We start from the raw sequence: 18,623 nt of genomic DNA, 5'->3' as shown, positions 1-18,623 counted from the left end.
ACTCAGACGGTCATCCATGTTTTATCATCTCGAACGTAATGTAGCGACCTGGAAAGCTAATTGCAGTGCATAGCGTGTGTCGAACCAAAGGAAGGTTGTGCAGCTATGCGTAGTGTAGTCCGTGAATGCAGTGAAAATGATACATGGCGGTCTGGATTCATGGTTACAATATCGTAGGATGGGGTTCTTCCACTTACCTGGAGCTTCAAGTTCTCGCCCTCGCCATCACCGCGCACCGCACCCGCTCACGCCTTCACCGCCTGCACCTCCCCCGCATCGCTCTTGTGCACCAAGCTCGCGCAGTCGTCCGCGACGATCTCTTCCTCCACGACGACGTCCTGCCTCCCGTCCACAGGGTCCGTGTACAGCCACACGACGCCCTCGCCGTCCTGCAGGTCCAGCCCGTGCTCCTCGAACTTCTCCGTCCACCAGATGAAGATGTCGCGCGCGAACGGGTCCGTGCACGCGTCGACGAGGAAGCCGAGCGTGCGCACCGTCTCGAGCACGGGGAAGAGCGCGCGGTGCTTGAGGAAGGACTGCAGGTGCGCCTGCGCGTGGCTCGGGCGGTTCGGGTACAGCCGCGAGATGCCCATCCCGCGGATGCCGATGCGGCGGAGGTTGCGGTGCGGCGAGCGCAGCTCGGGCTCGGGCGCGTTGCGGGAGGGGGTCGGAGGTGCGGAGGGCGGCGGGCGCGTGTCGACGCCTGGGCGCGCGGGGCTGGACGGGAGGCATGAGGGCGGCGGGGAGCACGCGCTGAGCAGCCGCTCGCGGCAGTCGAAGACGAACGTCTCGAGCGCCGGGCAGACGTCGGGCTGGAGGAATGTGGTGATGCTGATCGGGGAGGCCTGGTACGAGAGGGAGGTCATCGGGAGCAGCTCGAGGGTGGTGATCTTCGGCCCGTGCCTCGCGAGAAGCTTGTTCAAGGACGAGCTGACGTACGAGGAGCTATTCCGGCGCAGATTCGCTGCGTCCAGAACCAGCCGGTTGAGACGGGGCAGGTCAAGCTTGCGCGCGAACCCCAGCACGGCGGGACATGTTGGGAGGAGCAGATCCACGACCGAGGGCAGCGAGATAGTAGATGTGGTGTCTGTCGGGAAACTATCCGGATCCTCGAGTCGCAGCTTCCTGATGTCCAGCACACGAAGTGATTGGTACTTTGGCAGGAACGCGGCCGACAGGAGCGAGGGCTCGCCCTCTGGAACGAGGCCTTCGTCCCAATACAAACCCTGAATCGAGCTCGTGAGGTACCGCGAGAACACCTCCAGAAGGTTCTTGGCCAGCGGTCGCTCCCAGATGCCGCTCAGCACGTGTAGGTTCGGAAGGAGGGAAAGGATGGCCGCGACTGCTGACCAGAAATGAAGCGACTTCGACGTCCGGGCACAGTCATGTATCTCAACGTGTCGGACCCATCGCGCGAGTCCCTCTGAGGTCTCGCCGCGCGCGCGCAGTCTTCGGACCGTGCGATCGCTGTGGTTGAGCGTCCGATGGAGCAGAAAGGCGCGTCGCCGGCTGCTGATGACGACATGCTCGTACAGCAGCTCCGTCGCGAGACAGTACCAGGGCCGGCAGACGAGGACGAGGTTTCGCTTTGTCGCGAGTGACGAGACAGGGTGTTCACTCCCCACGCATAGTTGGAGGGGCGTTGTGGTTCGAACGGGTCTCCGGGGCTGAGGCCTCGGACGCGCGGGACGTATGTTGCGTACCGGAAGATCTCAAGCCAGAGTTCGGGCGGGAGGCTCGAGTGGTCCGTTCGCGGCGCGGGTCTCAGGAGACGCACCAGCCCGCAGGCATCGGACATCGCGGTGAGCTAGCGAGGATGTGCGCGTCCTGCGGAGCTCGTTAGCTTGTCCAAGAGACCGACGCGCATCAGGCGGACTGCCCAGAGCTGATGGCACGGTATGACGAACCTGGGGTGCGCGCCTGCGCACGACTGCGGCTGAATAGAGGTGGATGTTCCCACTGGCGGGGGTCGGTTGTGCGCGTGCCTCGCACAGATGTGTATGCAATATTACCAGAGTCGATTCGGCGACGACTGACCTCGCGATGGCCGTCGAGGACAAGGGGCGTGGACAATGCGGACGCGGTGCCACACCCGAAGCCATCACCCGCATTTGGCAAGCGCGTCCTTCGCGCCACGTGCGGCCCGGACCCCGCCCGCCGCGCTTGCGGCTCCTTGCCAGTGACTGCCACAAGCAGTCACGGAGGCCAGCCAGCCGCCAGCGGTCGTGCCGCCGGTGCTCATCAAAAACAAGGTATTACCGTCTGCCTACGGAACGCCAATCGAATCAGACGTACTTCCCGCTGCCCGGTCATAATCCACAAATGCTTGTGAAGCGTTGCGGGGCTTTTTGGACCCGTAGCGTCGATTCGCTGGTGGTTATCAACCGACGCATGTTCCGAGCAGGTACGGCCGCGTTTCTGCCCCCACCGTTGTCCACGCTAAATGGGCCAAGACCGCCCAAGATGCACTGATAGAACTTGTGCAGGTTCCAGCCACGGGGTTTCAGCACTGGCTAGTCAGGGTCCTCGCTACGAGACGCACTGGCAGCTGGTGTCACGGTCGCGCTCGCAAGCAATAGCCAGCGCCCAGACATTCCATGCAGTGCGTTTTCTCTGCCGACACTATGTGCTGAATTCCACGACTGAATGACACGCTACCATCGCCGCCGCATCACCCAAACCACACTCGCACCACTGCGCACGCGCGGTCGTACCGCACTCATCGGCGTTCGCTGCTCTGGAGCAGGCCATCGATCGAACATCTGAGCAACGCATTGCGCACTTCGAAACTCAGCGGCTGTGAAGATCAATGTGTCGGCCGCGACGACAGGCCAGGAGGCAGGCAGCTGGTCCGGTCGAAACGCCCGGGGGGTTACGTAACGCGTGTGGCCCTTTGACTTCTCCCTCTAGAGGCTCTGCGGCATCGGCACGTCTGTATATGAATTCTGCGGCATGTCCTATTCAGTTCGTGAATAGCATGGTTACCACCACACCGGAACTTCAGGAACGCCCTCGCCCTCGCCCAGACCAGCGAGCTATCTCCGCTCATCGATTCGATCCCGGCGGCCCACCTGAGCACACGCAGCCCAGCGCGCACGGCTCACGCACAAGCACGTCCCCAACCATACTCCGCCAAATGCCACACCACGGAAGGCCGAGAAAACTGACAAGAAGGTTTACCTCCGAGCAATCGCGATGCGCTGCGACGCTATCTGCACGTCTCGTCGCTGGCACGACAGCGCGAGTCCCTGGCCGCGCGGAGCCAATCACGACACGCTCGTCTGCAGTTCCGCGCTTTTTCCGATCGGCACGCGCCCCAAGCCCCACGGCCTCGACGCAGCGCCACGCGGCGTGCTACGCTACGCCCTAAGAAGACGCGATCCGGACGCTTCGCGAGGAGGGCGGGTGGCGTGCAGCGCGGGCGGTCAGCGCGTACATACACATTATGTACAACGCAGGGCGCGCAGCGCAGCGCCCGGGGCACGCACGTCACGGCGTGCTCGCCGGGCGAGACACCATTCAATTCTCTTCTCGAATGGAGAGCGGGTGCCGAGCACGCGGGCTCGGGGCCCTGGGGAGGGGGTGGGCAGACAGGGCGGGAGAAGAGCGGGACCAATTCTTTCAAGACCGCATCCAGTCGCTGAAGCTCAAGCCCGACAAGCCTGAAGGCACACAGGGCGCGACTTGCCGCGTCGAGCAAAGGTCCCCCATCTGTCGGGAGCACTTGCGCGTGGCAGACGTACAGGGGCCGGGGGCGCAGAGAACGACGCAGCGGCACGGCTCGCCGGCACGTCGACATCGGGTGCAGAAGGGGGCGATCCCGAACACTGGCACGCAGAAAGGATCCGCGATACGCTGCGAGGCACCGGCCGGGTCCTGACGCTACGAGTTGCGCCCAAAGGCCCCATCCGAATCGTATCGTGTGGTGGTAGTACAAATACGGTGCGACAGTCGTGCGTGTGCGGTAGAAGAACAAGTATCCGAGGGGTGATGCGATGCAGCGGGAAGAACCGACAAATAATAATACAGCTTGACTACAACGAAGCACCAAACCCAGAACCTGAGGGGAAATCGGGCGCAGTACATAGTGCGGTGTATCTCAGTGCTCTCTCTCTGTGTCTGATGCGAGGGTGTGGGTGTGCGAAAGCGCGGAGTGTCCGTGTCCGTGTACCATATGTGCGTGCGAGTGCATGAGAGTTCGAGTGCGTATGTTAGTTTTGCGGGGCTCACCGCGCGCCGGGCCCGAGCAGCCGCAGCGCGCGGTCGTCCGCGGGGCAGCGTCTGTACGGATGGCTCCTGAGCGAGCTGAGCGGTGCGAGGTCGACCCGCGCAGGACCGAGCGCGGCGCGCTGGCTGAGGATGTCCTCCAGGCTCGGCGCGGGCATGTACGGGAGGCCCGCGTCGGTGAGGGGGAACCCGTCCGCGCCGAAGACGGGCGAAGACTGGCGCGAGTAGCTGGAGGACGGCGACGGGCTGGCGGCGAGGCCCACGGAGCGCGACTGCAAGGGCGAGCCCCAGGAGGACGAGCTCGAGCCGTCCGAGAGCGAGGGGGACATCGACTGGTGGCTGCGGCGGCTGAGCGCGGGGGACGGAGGGCTGGCGGAGTAGACGTAGTTCTCGGAGTGCGCATAAGCGTGCGAGTGCGAGTGGCTGGGGGAGAGGAAGGCCATGCCGGGCGGGATGGGCGCGGGGGTGTACTCGTCGATGGCTTCGGGGAGGGCTGGTCCGGAGGGGTCGTCGTCGGGGTTCGGGATCATCGTGAGCGTGTCGCTGGGCGGGAACGTCGTTGGCGCGCCCCCGGGTGCGGGGAGCGTGGGGAAGGGTACGGCAGGCAGCTAGGGCGTCGGCGGCGGATAAGGGTAGTTGAAGGGTTCATAGGCGTAGCCACTCACCGGAGGCTGCAGCTCGGCGGGGATTGAGTACTGCGGCGCTCGGTCGGAGGAGGGTGCGGGCGGGAGTGCGGAGACGGGGCCTGGCCAGCCGACGGGCTGCTCGTATTGCGCGGCCTGCGGGTATTGCGCGGACGGGTATGCTTGGGGTTGCGGGTATTGGTGCGGCTGTTGCTGGTAGTGCTGCATGTCGGGCGGGTATTCGTAGTCCGTGGACGTCGAGGGCCCGGGCTGTGGCTCGTGTTTGATCGTTTGGACGGGCGCTGGCGGAGGCGGCGGGAGCGCGCTTGTGGACGCCTGTGACTGGGAGCTTGTCGAGGGCTGCGGTAGTTGCGAGCGCGAGGGGAAGGGCGCGTACTGCCGTTTCGTGCTGCTGGTCGTCCGCGAGGATTCGCCCTTCTTGCCGGCCTTGCTCGTCCGCGCACTCCTGAACATACCCTCCGGGACGACGAGGTCGCGCAGTTCTTCGATGTCGTCGATCGTTTTCAGTTGGCCTTCCGTTAGTTTTGTGAAGTACGCGTCTGGGCAACGTGGGTTCGCTGGGGAAGACGTCTGATGAGCACACGACGCACTGAGATGCCACTTCTTTGGATCTTTTGGCTTTCCATCCGGCGACGGTTGCGCGTCAGCGGGGTCGTTACAATAGACGGAGTACGTCTGCTTGATGAACTGGTCGTGCTCGCCCTGGCGAACGACGCGGTTTTCCGACGACCTAGGAAACGTATGGGCATAACGCGTTCGGGCTGCTGGAAGGGACATACTCGGCTCGTTGAGCGGGGCCTCCCCGTCCCTTCGTCTTCTCCGGGATCTCGTAGTAGATGAGGAAGTCCTATCGACGGCGCGTCAGCGTGGGTGCGGGGGATCCGCGTTACGTTACGACGTACATCTCGGACACGCGAGGCTGTCCAGGACTTGCCTTCGGTGAAGCGCTCCATGTGTGGGCTGTAGGCGTCGCCGGTGAGGCTCTGGCGGGCCCAGACGTAGACGTCGCCTGCCTTGAGGGCGGCGCGCTCCTCCGCGTCGAGGCGCTTTGTGATGGGCTGCAGGGTGTCCTGCATGACGGCGTAGAAGACCTTGTGGGCGTCGTCAGCGGAGCGGATGTGGACGCCCTCGAGGGTGGGCTTTTGCTTCTGCTGGGCCATGGCGGTCGACGCGGGGAGGGGGAGGGGGAGGGGCGCGTGCGGGGACGAGGCGGGTGGGAAGGGGGGCCGAGAGAGGATCGGGAGAAATGATTATATAGGATCAGGTGGGAAGGGCTTCTGAGCTGCAGCAAATTGATTACAGTAATTATCATTGCATGCGAGGTCTGAGTGGCGCGTGCAAGCCAATCCATCTTGGGCCATCGCCCACTGCCATTCTCCCGGGGAAACGGATACTCTCGCGCATCGAGATCTGATCGACCTGCAGCCCCGCGCCACCCCCGCATCCCCCCGGCCACTGCGCTTTCGTCAGGCGCGGCCGACACCCTCGTCCACGCCACCGCTCGTCTGCCTCGTGCTACCGACCTCGAGGGCACCCGTCGGGTCGGCCCGCCCCAGCGCTTCAACCATGTGTGGTGCGTGCACGCCCCCGCCGCCGAGCAGCAGCCCGCCAGCCGGTCCGCTCGCTTGCCAGCACTGAGCTCGCCGCGCTAATCGCCTTTCGGTAGCTGCCAGCGATGACGCCATGTCTACCGCCGTTGCACGTCGCTCTATCGCCGACCGTCCAGCGACCAGGCCGCTGGTCAAGTGGCAACCGCGCGAGCTATATTAACTTGGCGTACTTTGCTGTTCCTGAGTCAAACCCGGTGCGACATACGAAAGTGAGACGTCCTCCGATTCACGCAGCATTTGCTTCCGCTCCGGAGGAACAAGATGATCGTCGCGCGGGACTCGTCGCGACCCACGCAAATTGACTACCGAGCCTTCCCGCGTCTCTCTCAAGAACTCCCAAATGCACTTCCCTCGCGACCGCGCAGCGTGTTCCGGGGTGGTACATGGTCGCCGAGTCGTCCGAGTCGCGCTTTCCCGCCAGCAACGACCGCCCCGTAGCGGGACAGAGGTATTGCCCGCGATCGCGTGTTGCCTGATCCCCGAGCCTTGATGCTCACCCTCTTCCGCAGATGCGCATGCCCGCTGCAGATGAGGAACACCGGCTACCGCGTCTGGAAACAATGCACACACATCGCGCTGATCCCGCCTGTGCGCCTATGGCATCATAGCCTGCTCGATGCCGCCTCACGCAGAACAGCTGGCTCGGGTGATGGAAGCCGTTCATGTATGACGCAGGACAAATGCGCCTCGCGCACGACCTTTCATTCTCGTAGTGCGGCTTGGCAGTGTGTGCACATATATCATATATGCCCCCGCCAATTACAGATGGAGGTGCAGCGTCGCGGACCCCGATCGATAGAGGGGAGGTGGCGGAAGCACCGATTATGCACCGATTATGGCGATAACGGGCTACCGGACGATCTGGGCGGATTGGTCAGCGGCGCCCACGCATCTGCGATCTGGGGCAGGCCTGGGGCAGGCCGCTGGCTGGTGGCCACAGTCGCGGGCGGGTGTCGTGCCACTGACAGCTGCCACGCAGGATATCAGGACGCCTCTTCCGAGCGCAGAACGCACCCTCAGAAAGGCCCCTCAGATTCCATCGCCTGCGCTCGGCACCGTCACACCGCTCGCGGCGCTGCGCTAGACAGAACAGGCATGCTCTCTCAGGAAGACTCGCTCAAGCGAGCAGCGCTCTGCCTCTGCTGGTCAGCAGCCCGCTGGCCGCCATTCAGACTTTCCAGCCGGTGCGTCCAGGCCCCCATACCCTGCCCTTGATTGAGGCCTTCCAGAGCAAGTCATGGGTGCAACCACAGCAGCGCGGCGGTCAGATGGGCCCACGCTACGCAGGGGCTGGGAGCATCCGCGCACGCAGGGGCTAGGCCCGGCGATCGCGCTGGGTTGGCTCGCGTGCACGCGAAGGGCGTGTGGGTACGCTGCGCAGAGGGCACTTCCCGGCGCGAACCAGAGCCAGAGCCCGTACGGCGAGCTTCGCGCCCTGACAGGCAGATTTGCGCCCGCGGCTCGGGCGCGTCAGGAATAGGTGCGCCGTGCGGGGAGCCGGGCGTGCGTCCCCCGCCTTCTCGTCCGCGCGCCGGGCACACGCCTGCACGTATGGGGCAGCGCGGCGCGCACGAGACACGTCTGTTGAAATGCGGGTGGCGAGTGGGGCCTGTGCGGGCGGTGGCTCTGGCGGGCGCACCCACGGGGGCAGCCTGCGCAGCACGCGATGCTGAGCATTCGTACAGTCATGTTGACGACAGACAGCGCTGGACATCCTGCGGCCGGCCCTAGTATTACTAGTAGCAGTCGCGCGGGCTTTACTCGGAGGCTGAGCTTGTCTCAGGCTCTGCGCACTACCAGGACGAGCGTCGACGAAGATCCGGGTGTCGAAGGCCCTCGCGTGGCTGGGTGGACGCGCCCGCGCCGGTGCCCATTTACGGGCAAGTGCTCGCCCAGCTGGGGGAACCTTCGTGATGGTACCGAGATGTGGTCGAGACCCATGCCGTACGTACCGTGATCATTGCGCGTCTGCGCTCGTCTGTGCTCAGTCCGCTATCTGGCAGCCCTGGCAATGGTGCGTGTCATCACCCGCTACTGGCCACCGCCCGCCTGGTCTGTGCGTGCAATTCGCTCCGCCCGAGCCGCACTGCTTCCTTCTGCTCGCTGGCTGTCTGCGTAGCCTGGGAGTCTGTGTCGTCATACGTACCCCTGCACGCAGCTGTTGGCCCTGAGCATTCAATCTAGCTGAGCGGCGTCATAACCCTTCGAAATATCTGGTGCGCTGGTGCGCAATGAATAAGTAGTACATGATCAGCGATACAGTAATGAATAGTACATACAACGCGGACTGTACCGTATGTCTTCGTACGTACAGCAGCCAATATATGTGACTCATCGTCGCCGAGAACACTCGTCCGTCGATGGAGCTTATGCGTCAATACGTCAACGCGCCAGCGGGCCTTGCCCCTGCGCCACGCTTCTCCCCGTCTCGTCTCCCTGGCCTAGCCTCACAGGATCCTCATCCGCACGTCGAGCGACCGCAGCGCGACGGAGTCTATCGGGTGGCGCGGCGGGTACGGTGCCATCCGGTCGTACACGAGCGGCGCGAGCGCACACCCCCCGCCGTCGTCGGGCGCGCGTCCGTTCACCTCGGGCGGCGCCTCGCGCCGGGCAGGGGGGCCCGCCGCAGCCACGCTAGCCGCCGCTGCAGAGCCAGGTGCAGGGAACGCCGCCCGGGTTGCGTCAGAGTTTTGCATGTTGCTCGTCGCTAGCATCATACCAGGGTGCAAATGCTCGCTATCGTTGAGAGAAGTGGGGGGTATGTGAGGGCTGGGCGCGCGGACGTGCGACGGGCCTGCTACGAGCACCTGCGGGGCGGGCGGGGGCGGGCCTTCGTTCGACGGATCGGAGTCGTCGTCGTCGGCGTCCTCGCTTTGATTGGAGTTGCTGCGGCCACGCGTCTTCGGCGCGCGTGCGGACGTGTACTTGTCTGGGGAGAACGTCCCGCGCAGAGCCGCAAAGTCGGGGATGTCGAAGATCCGGGTTAGCGTTTTGTCTGTCTTCTGGGTATAGTAGGCGACTGAGTGGACGTGCTTTCAGTAGACCATCAGCCTCCGCATTCCGATGTACGCACCAAGGTGCCATTTTTTGCGCTGGCCATTTACTTGGACCCACGCGGAATACGTCTGCTTGATGAGCCGCGACGCAATGCTACAAGGAGCGCGGCGAGCACGAATGCACTGTCAGTAACGGGCGGGTGCGGGACGATAAGGGGGACGCACAACTCGTCTTTATCGGCCTGCGGTGTACCGTCAGGGAGGGCGGGCAGGTTCTCGTGGTAGATCAAAAACTCCTATTCTAGCGGTGAGAGCCTATCAGCCCCATTCGGAAAAGAAGACGTACGTCCTTCACCCGGGAGGGCCCCCACCTCCTTCCGTCGGTCCAGCGACAGATCGCGGACTAGAAGACAAAGCAAACGGGGGGCGGTGATGTCAGAGAGCTGCAGGGACGTGAACGCGAGATAACGCAGAGCAGGCACTCACGCTGGTCGAGTCGTCCCTCGAGCCAACGCGCTCCTCCCAGACGAAGATGGAGCCCTCCATGATCGACCAGCGTTCGACGTTCAGGAGGCGGTTGTGGATCATGGGCAGGCGGTTCAGCGCCACTGCATGCAAGACGAGGTGGGCCTCCTCGGTCGCCCTGACGCGGGCACCGACATATGTGGGCATCTGTGGGTTGGTGGGCGGCGCCTGCATTGTGGCCGTCTGTGGTGTGGCGCGGACAGGGAGGATCAGGCTATGAAAGATGGGGCCGCATCGCGGCGAAGCTTTAAGAAGGAACGGACGAGCTGAGAAGCGAGGCCGGAGCAGAAGCACTGGCCCGGCGTGTGTGTCCCTTAGAAGGGATGATGGTAGCACCAGCCTTCAAGCCAAACATGAACCATACCTGTTGTGGAAAGCGATCACCAAGAAACGACACGACCCTAATCTCGCTGGGCCGCTGAGGGTTGTATTTGATTGCATGTAGACGGCAGGCTTGGAGCCGAACATACGTAGAGAACGGAAGCGAGGGAAGCGCTATCGTTCCTGGTTCGCTGACAGGCTTTACACGAACATTACTACATGTCGGGATGAGCCCATCGGCCAATGGGCGGGTGTGTTATGCATCGCCATGCGTGGAGAGGCTCCTGGCCGGTCTTCAGACGACTTGATGCTAATCGCCTATCGCAGTTCCGGGGTGCGGCATGGCGTGTGTCCCTCCAGCCTGCGGCTAACGGATATAGCCAGCTGGCCAATCACGCGACGGCTTCTGCGGGACTTCGCGTGCGAACGGGGATCGTGAAGAAGCCTGGAGTGGACGGGTGCGGCATTGGCGTTGCTCAACAGGATGGTGGGCAAGGCACGCACGTACGTGTCGCTGTGGCCTGCCTCCGCCGATTTGAAGATCGAGCGCGTTTTGATCCCGACCCTCCTCCGACGTGCTGGCCTTCATTCGATCCTGATCCACTGTCCCGGAGTTGCGGGTGATGGATTGTGCGGACTCCTGCGCGCTTAGCATACGCTATCACCAGTGTGTAACCAAGTGCGCCACCGCGGAGGCAAACGAGTCGTCGCGCCCTTTGTCTTCCTCTCTGCGCGCCGCGTCCGGGCGCAGTTCCGTAACGTCAGCGACCCGTTATCAATATGCCATGTATGAGCTTCCACCGTTGTCGGCCACCGCACGTTCCTCGCTGACTTATCTCGAAGCCCGGTCTCCTGACGTAGCGGGCGAGGATGGGTATGGCTTAGCCCCGCACAGGGCACGGTGCTGTCGCTCAGAAGAGTCCTGACTGCATCCGATGTACGAAAGACGATTCATGAGAAGCCCTGCTGTGACTGTGCACCAACCCAACTATGAAACCACCCGGAACATGAACAGACAGCCCCCGCAACGAAGTTACGTCCAGGCAGGGTCCCTAGGCTTCACGCACACGCCATGATGTTCGACGGACTGTGGTGGACGCCTTCGTCGGGCCGCATTGGCACGGCGCGCAGACCTAGAGAGATTCAAGTGGCTCCATCCTAAGATCTTGTATCGGGCAGCCTTGAGGCTCCTCCCGATCACTCATGACCGCATCCGCAAGACCGCATATGATCTGCAGCAGTCAATCTCTGTCAGTTGGCTGCAGCTCGTCGCGCGCTCGATGCGATGTTCGCACAATCTCCCCGGCCCAAGGCTTGTTGTCCTCTTCGTGTCCCGAGCGACGGTGCCATAGCGGTGCCAACGTAGTGCGTGTCCGATTCACGGACTCCGACGCCAGCGCATCCCACCGGGAACATCAGCCACAGATCGCCCACAATAGGATCGACAGTCGGCCACGTGGTCTTGAGACCCGCGGGCCCGATAGTCGACTTGCTATTTTGGGAACTCCGACTTCGCCTGTGGCGCGCGTAGACACTGCCTTGGACTGTTCGTTGCAGGCCAGGCTTTGTCCAATACGTGCACACGCACCTGAACGTACGACTGAATGGGTCTACCCAATCAGCTTGTAGACACGCAGGCGAGTGGCGATTTTTTGTGACTACCCGTGAACTGGAGGCTATACAGCAGGTGATACGCGCGATATCCATGTCACGGTAGCGACCCACGATCGCTCGCAAATATCCGGGCAGCAATGCGGAATACTCGGCCTTGAGCATGGTGGGACCATCCTGAACCTCTAGCCTAGCGCACAAAAGGAAGCTTGACCCAGCACGGAGGCCGGGGTGAAGAAGTTCCAGACCGGTCCGCGTCACGACTGGAACTGCTGCCTCGAAACACGCCGCGCACTGGCACAGTGCTGTGCTCGGTCAACATCCAGGCAATTGCGGGAACGCGCTGTGCCTGTAGCCAGGTGCCGGGTTTTCTCAGCTTTTGGTGAGTAGCTTGAACATTACGTGTGCAGGTCAATACTGACTGACCCGTACGCTTTGCACCAATCACCGCCGGTGTTCACGGCGAATCCCATCGGCCTAGTGCCTCCAGGGCGCTCGCAGGAGCCGGCAGAGACATCTGGACTGTACTCATAGAGTCGCTATCGGTCCATCGTTTTTTTCTCAGGCCTAGTGCAGCAAGGATCAAGTTAAGCCCAGCCAGAAGCACGCCCTCGGTTTGCGAAACCTCGCAGCCAGTACCGTCGGATTTTGGGGGTTTCCGCCGCGAGTGTTCCACGCTCCCGAGCCTATAGAGTGCCTTGCTTCAATACCGTCGCTCTTGGGCCGCATTCCCTTCTGCAGCGCAATTTCGGAGTCGTACATGCACACGGCTACCGCCTGTTCGCGTATTTCTGCAATGTACTGCCTTCTAGAAGCCTGTCGTGAGTTCATATCGCCATCTCAATGGACGGGTATCTTGAGTATCACGTACCGACGGGCGTGTTCCGTGCCACGCTATCGACGCTGCGGCGACATGGGATGAGTCCATGAGTTTGCCACCAGGCCTCTCAGTACGCCGGCCACCGGTTGACCAACCAGAGCTGGTACCCAGTTCCAGTATTCCTGGATATACGCGAAGATGCGCAATTGGCCGGACGCGGCGCAAGCACCTTGTACGCGTGTCCCTAGTCAGAACGAACCAGCCCATATCCGCGTATCAGCAGTCTGCTTGTGCAGACCTGCACGGCTTACCGCGTGCCTTCCCCTCGCGCTCCTGCGGGTTCAGCCCTGGCAACATGGCGACTCTGGACAGACCTGGCTGGGGAATTTATGTCGAGTCCATGCACCGCCATTGGGTACCCCCTTCCGTACTCGTCTAGACCACGCAACGTGTCAGGGTGTGGCGAGACTCCTGCGCCGTCGTTCACCCGGTTCTCCACAGCCGTCGGCGCGCGGGATATTACTGACGAAATTGCCCAGCGCAGTGGTGCTCCCCCCTCTGTAATCGTCGCCAACGTACAACGTGTAGGGTGGCGACCGACTCGCTCGGGAACGACCTACCGATCGCCACCGCCGTCGTCCCCCACGAAGAGGATCGGGGGTTGCTCCACCATAACATCATACAGGCGTCTCTGCGGACGCTTAACTGCAGGAGCCCATACACTCGGATCTCGTCGCTCCAACCGGTGTGTTCGTCGCCGATCAGGGGTGGGGAGAGGCCTACCTCACTGCGCCATCGGCGCACGCTGACCGGTGGATCTCGTACTCACCGTCGACTCCAGGCACTCACAGGTGGCGCGCCCATATTACTCTAACGTGCGGTGATCGTCTTCGCATCTCAATGCGGCATTATTGCGGTGGGGGAGATGGGGTCTCCAGTCGTCTTCTCGCCGATAATTGCGGCTCGTTCCGTCGCGAAGAGTGGGTCGTAGCGGCGCGGATTTGTCGAGCTCGACAAACGATTGTAATATTCTCGTAAGGCTTTCCAGAGCGGGGTCTACCTGAGAAAAATCAGAAGTCATGCAGCATAGACAGAGAGATGCAATTTCTGTCAACAAAGACCCTCAGACAGCGGTCGCGGCAGCTGGTCGTGGGTTGTGATCAAGTTCGAGTTCGTTGAAACCTCTCCAATCCTGCGGACTTAGACAGAAACGGATGCGACCTTTTTCACCTACCTCAACGCTCGCCTCTCCGTAGCCGTCTTGAAGCAGAAATGCTCGACGATGCCGCCTGGTAGCGATGTCGCTCGGCGATGCCGTCTGGGGAGCGATGCTGCCCGGCGAAGCCGCCTGGAAGCAGCACTGCTCGGTGCTGACATAGCCTGGCTCACTCCCCGGAAGCCTCATCCCTCCTTACGTCCTTATACCCCTCGAGGGGGACCTAGCCGCTACAGGCTCCATCGTTGCCGCGAGTGGTGGGGTTCGGAGGGGATGGATGGCTCAAGACGCAGGCGGATGTAGTGCTGAGCGCTAGCGATCGGTGATGAGCACGTAGGGGCCTCCCCTCTCCCGTGTTGTAGACGGTACTGCCCGCATGTATATCCTGACTCGAAAATGTAAAAGAAGCGTAACGTTGAGGGCCATAGTATGGCCTGCTCCTGGAGCACGAGGCGGCGCATTGGACACGAGGCTGCGCGTCACGGGCGACACGGAGATCACCGCATTGACTGGGACACAAGGTCCAGGTCGACAGTGATGGTGCCGCGCCTTCCTCCTCTTCCTATACATACTTCGTCCCTCCGTGTGCTTCACAGCCCGCTTCCCATAGCAGTCCCCTACCGGATGGCGGCTTCACTCGAGGAGGTCTCAAGGGGTGAACAGGCTGCCCAAGGCTGCGCCAGGCTCACTCACTTAACGTCACTCATCTCAGGAAGTGCGCCTAGGACAAGGCGCCTGGATGGTCGACACCTAGCTTGTCTACTGCACGGCCTGTCGACTCCTCGCTTGTCTATTGCACGACCAACTCGATATGCCCATCGGTGAGCGCGACCCATGGCTCGTAAACCCCCGACCTGGCGAGTGACTCGACTGACTCTGACTCGACCAGCGGTTAAAAATCACTTTGCTGCCGCCACCAGCAGCGGGTAATCCGCTCCTTGGCCTGCCGATTCCCGAAACCTTACAAGGAGGAACTGTGCAGGACCTATGCAGTTTTGGAAGCCACTTAAAAAGACGGCCAGACGCTCGCGAACAGCCCAGCCGCTCCTTTCTCTGGCTCTCGACTGTGGTGCGCCGTACACCCGGGTGAGTGTGCACGCTTGCCGTCTTCCTCCGCTTCCGCCTTAACGGTGGCTACACAGAAAGATGGCAGCTCTCGCAGCAATGTCGGACGAGCAAGACCTGCCAGTGCCCCCGCCGCTCGATGGCTCACAGTCACAGGAGGATCAGGCTCCAATGCTCACCCCAACGGCTCATGCAGGGTCGAGGTTCGTCGACTCCGTGCTGCCTGAGATCGCTCAGCGTGAACTGACATCTTCAGCAGCGAAGAAGGTCAGCTCACTGCGACAGAGCAGTCTCCTCTCGATCGCCTCGATGAGATTCTGGCGACTCCGGGAGATCCAACCGTGGCTGCGCCGCCCCCTACGTCGCGGCGCCCGATGCGATCCCAGTCGGGCGCATCGCTCCAGTCGCTCAACGCGTCCGCGCAGACGACAGCGGCGAGGCGTCAATCAAGAGGCAAGGCCAAGGCCCCACCGTCACCAGGCTCGACGGCGCCCCCCGCCAGTGATGCTAACAGCTCTAATACGCTCCGCCAACTCAACGGCGAAACAGTGGCTCGCAGCGTCCCCATCCTGCGCGAGAACATCGAACGTGTCTTCGCGGACGTATGCGCCCTCCGCGAGCAAGTAACCACCGAGAATGCTGCGCTCCGCGAGTCGATGAGCCGCGCCGTAACGGCGGCATCGAACATGGATGCTCGCATCGCTTCGCAGATCCTCGCGCACATGGAGAATGAGCTTCCTGCTGCGGTCGAAGCGGTGCTCGACGATCGCCTGGACACCCTGACTCGGGACATGACCATGGCAGCCCATGACCTCGAGCAGCTGCGGGACGCACACAACACGATAGTGTCCACGACGGCCGCTTCCGACTTACGCCTCGACAACCTGACCCGCTCGGTGAACCATGTGGACGGCACGGTCAACGATGTAGCGACGCAGATCGCTAGGGTCGCTCATACTCTCACTGGGGTGGAGGACACGGTTGCAACCCTCCTCGGGAACTGGCACGCGGATAACGGATACACGTACGCCCCTCGCGACCCTCCCGCAGCGCTTCGTCCTCCTCAGCAACAGGACGTGCCGATGCCTGGTCCTGCAAGTGCAGCGGTGCGGGTGCAGCGTGCTACCCTGGCTCCGCTGCCGGAGCCTCCAAACATACGCTCCCGGGGATCGGACACCAGAGACGATGATGCCACGAACGCCAGGCCTCCTAAGCGTCCGAAGCGTGGACCTCGCAACCCGGCCAGCCAGCAGCGGGAGCCTCCGAACCAATACCGTGATCCCCCCAACCAGCGTCGCGATCCTTCAGTGCAGGCCCAACCAACGGCTTCTTCGTCCCGAGTTCGCCTCCCGATGCCGGTCCTGCCTGTTCCTGCGCAGAGGCCGTCCCCACAGGCCTCGTACTCCCACGCGCGCAATACGCATGTCCTCTTTGGCGCCATGGCGTGGACCGCGACGGTTGTTCGGGAGCAATTCCTGTCAGTCACGAGGATCGTGCGGAGCGACATCGAGATGGATGCGTCCCCCGTCCTGAACGTTTCCCTGGATAACGACATCACGTATGTACGCGTCCTGTTCAGGTCCTGGGAGGAAGCCAGGGACTTCACCAATGCCTGGAACTCGGCGGCGGAGTCGAGGTACCCGACCGTCCGGGCTAAAATTGTACAGTAGTCAGTGTTCGATACTACTGTACACAACAAAATGAGAATGCTGAAATGTGCGCCTTCCAGTGCGCCCGAGTCTCCCCCGATTCGCGTGGCAAGCTGGAACGTACACGGCAATATGGCTCTCAAAATGAAGAGTGACTCGTTCCGTGCCGCACTGGTGAACTTTGACGTGGTTCTCCTCCAGGAGACTCATCTACGGCCGGAGCAGGAAGCCCAACTCCTCCTGCCACCATGCTACGACCTTTTCGTGTGTGGCCGGCCGAACACCCCGTCCATGGGTGCTCCAGGAGGCGGTCTGGCGGCGCTAGTACGCTGTGACCTGCGTTGTGTACACCACGAAGACTTAGGCGGGTCCGAGATCATGCTCCTCCGCTTTCCCGGACTATGGCTCCTGAACGTGTATGTGCCCCCTCAGCAGTCGCACTGGTACGCTCTTTCTGCCCTCGGCCCAATGCAGAAGCTCGCCGAGGTCCTTGCAGTGACAACTTCGGATAACGTCCCACTGGTGATGGCAGGCGACTTCAATGCGCGCACCGCGTCCTGTACACCACACGTCGACTGGATGAGACGCTCGCCCGATGGAGCAGCGGTCTCGCAACACGGGCGCACACTGCTGCAGGTATGCAGTGATTACGGGCTCTGCATATTGAATGGGACTACACTACAGGAACCAGACTCCATACCCCGATTCACGTCCTTCCAGGCGCTCGGATCGTCTGTCATTGACTATGCCGTGGCCTCGCCGTCCCTACTCCGTACACCCGGCGTCCGCTTGCGCATCCTCCCGCAATGGCCGACGTGGTCGGATCATGCCGCACTGTGCATCACCCTCCCGAGAGATAAGTGCGTCGACGATGTAGACACACCTAGTGGTCCTGCCCAGCCTACGGACAATGGTACATCGCCTCGTGTTCCATACCCTCGCGTGGAATACACGTCACACCTGGATGTCATGCTAAACACTGCGCTTGCGAGATCGCTATCTCTTAGTGATGCCTTACTGGCGCTGTACGGACCGGCGACGCATTCTTCCCGGGCCGTCGTCCATGTCTACACGGATGGCTCGGCAGACCGACCACCGGGGGCGCGCACGGGCGGAGCTATACGAGCAGGGTCAGGGATATACTGGGGGCGTGGAAGCGAAAGTAATCGAGCCCTGCTGGCTCCCTTGCCACCGACGAACAATCGGGCAGAGCTATTCGCGATCCTAGTCGCTATCGCAGAGGCGCCTGCATGGAAGACCCTTCGAGTGTATACCGACTCGGAATACTCCATCCGATGCATATGCCACTGGGCTCCTCGCTTTGCGGCGGCGGGATGGCGGTGTGCGAATGCAGACCTCCTTGTAAACATCATGGAGATACTCAAGGCACGTCCCACTCAAGTGACGTTCTGCTGGGTGAAAGGCCACGCAAAGAATGCTGCGAATGAGGCTGCTGATGAGCTCGCAAGAGAGGGGTGTAGACAGCTAGGCCCAATGGCGCCTCTCGTGCCCCTCAAGCCAGTACATACCCCTATGGATGCACATGCTGACGACCTCGTCAAGATGGCGGACGGAACATGCAAGGTGCATACCGACCTGCCACCGCATACGGTGCCTCGGAGCGCGGCTACGCTGACTGTGGAACGCACCTTGCGCGTACGTGATGAGCCCGAGTCGGGACGCTCTGCGGAAGCGAATAACCTCCGCCTAATGCGCGAGCGGTTCGTTCGCGAGCTCCTGGAGCCAGGAAAACCAGTCGCTGCGTTCTGGACAGCATTCCGCGGACTTGTCGACCCGGCGCCACGAGCGGCGAGAGTATCGGTGACTGACCTTCGCGCCGCATTTATGCCCCGGATGAACGCCCCGGTCGTGCTACCGTCCAATTTCGATGCGGTGCGTTACTCAGCCAATCGCATGTGGTCACAGATGCTCCCCGAAC

At 62.2% G+C, this 18,623-nt stretch overlaps 5 protein-coding genes across 5 annotated transcripts; 2 read left to right on the top strand and 3 right to left on the bottom strand.

Annotated features, from left to right (window-relative positions):
* Positions 1 to 245: 245 nt before the first annotated feature.
* On the bottom strand, positions 246 to 1,798 carry B0H18DRAFT_1122131 (uncharacterized protein; the record flags this gene model as incomplete). Its single annotated transcript, XM_048034456.1, has 2 exons — positions 246 to 1,342; positions 1,558 to 1,798. 2 exons carry the CDS (start codon positions 1,796 to 1,798, stop codon positions 246 to 248), a joined length of 1,338 nt encoding a protein of 445 aa, XP_047890043.1.
* Positions 1,799 to 4,103: 2,305 nt separating this feature from the next.
* On the top strand, positions 4,104 to 4,992 carry B0H18DRAFT_1025571 (uncharacterized protein). The gene has a single exon (XM_048029762.1). The coding sequence runs from the start codon at positions 4,191 to 4,193 to the stop codon at positions 4,917 to 4,919; it is 729 nt and encodes a 242-aa protein (XP_047890042.1). The 5' UTR covers positions 4,104 to 4,190; the 3' UTR covers positions 4,920 to 4,992.
* Positions 4,993 to 5,144: 152 nt separating this feature from the next.
* B0H18DRAFT_819062 (Gti1/Pac2 family-domain-containing protein) lies at positions 5,145 to 6,016 on the bottom strand (the record flags this gene model as incomplete). The annotated part of the gene is made up of 4 exons (XM_048039281.1): positions 5,145 to 5,410; positions 5,462 to 5,601; positions 5,651 to 5,718; positions 5,774 to 6,016. Coding segments are annotated over 4 exons (717 nt in total), but the record flags the coding sequence as incomplete, so codon positions are not given.
* Positions 6,017 to 6,407: 391 nt separating this feature from the next.
* On the top strand, positions 6,408 to 7,746 carry B0H18DRAFT_614413 (uncharacterized protein). Its single transcript, XM_048038786.1, has 3 exons — positions 6,408 to 6,444; positions 6,538 to 6,929; positions 6,991 to 7,746. The coding sequence occupies exons 2-3, from the start codon at positions 6,865 to 6,867 to the stop codon at positions 7,694 to 7,696; spliced, it is 771 nt and encodes a 256-aa protein (XP_047890040.1). The 5' UTR covers positions 6,408 to 6,444; positions 6,538 to 6,864; the 3' UTR covers positions 7,697 to 7,746.
* A 1,614-nt stretch (positions 7,747 to 9,360) lies between these two features.
* Positions 9,361 to 10,152, bottom strand: B0H18DRAFT_822716 (Gti1/Pac2 family-domain-containing protein; the record flags this gene model as incomplete). The annotated part of the gene is made up of 5 exons (XM_048039312.1): positions 9,361 to 9,500; positions 9,555 to 9,631; positions 9,706 to 9,773; positions 9,824 to 9,880; positions 9,964 to 10,152. Coding segments are annotated over 5 exons (531 nt in total), but the record flags the coding sequence as incomplete, so codon positions are not given.
* Between the last annotated feature and the right edge of the window lie 8,471 nt (positions 10,153 to 18,623).

Source organism: Fomitopsis serialis, assembly GCF_022376445.1.
Source record: "Fomitopsis serialis strain Sig1Antser10 chromosome Unknown B0H18scaffold_71, whole genome shotgun sequence".
NCBI classification, from domain to species: Eukaryota; Fungi; Basidiomycota; class Agaricomycetes; order Polyporales; family Fomitopsidaceae; genus Fomitopsis; species Fomitopsis serialis.
The sequence above is the reverse complement of the archived record's forward strand: the minus strand, read 5'-3'. Positions and strand labels throughout refer to the sequence as shown.

Coding starts and splice junctions, on each gene's coding strand:
- B0H18DRAFT_1025571 (XM_048029762.1), top strand. CDS start 4,191: ATGAGAGTTCGAGTGCGTATGTTAGTTTTGCGGGGCTCACCGCGCGCC.
- B0H18DRAFT_614413 (XM_048038786.1), top strand. CDS start 6,865: ATGGTCGCCGAGTCGTCCGAGTCGCGCTTTCCCGCCAGCAACGACCGC. Junction 6,930..6,990: donor CGCCCCGTAGCGGGACAGAG/GTATTGCCCGCG, acceptor CCTCTTCCGCAG/ATGCGCATGCCCGCTGCAGA.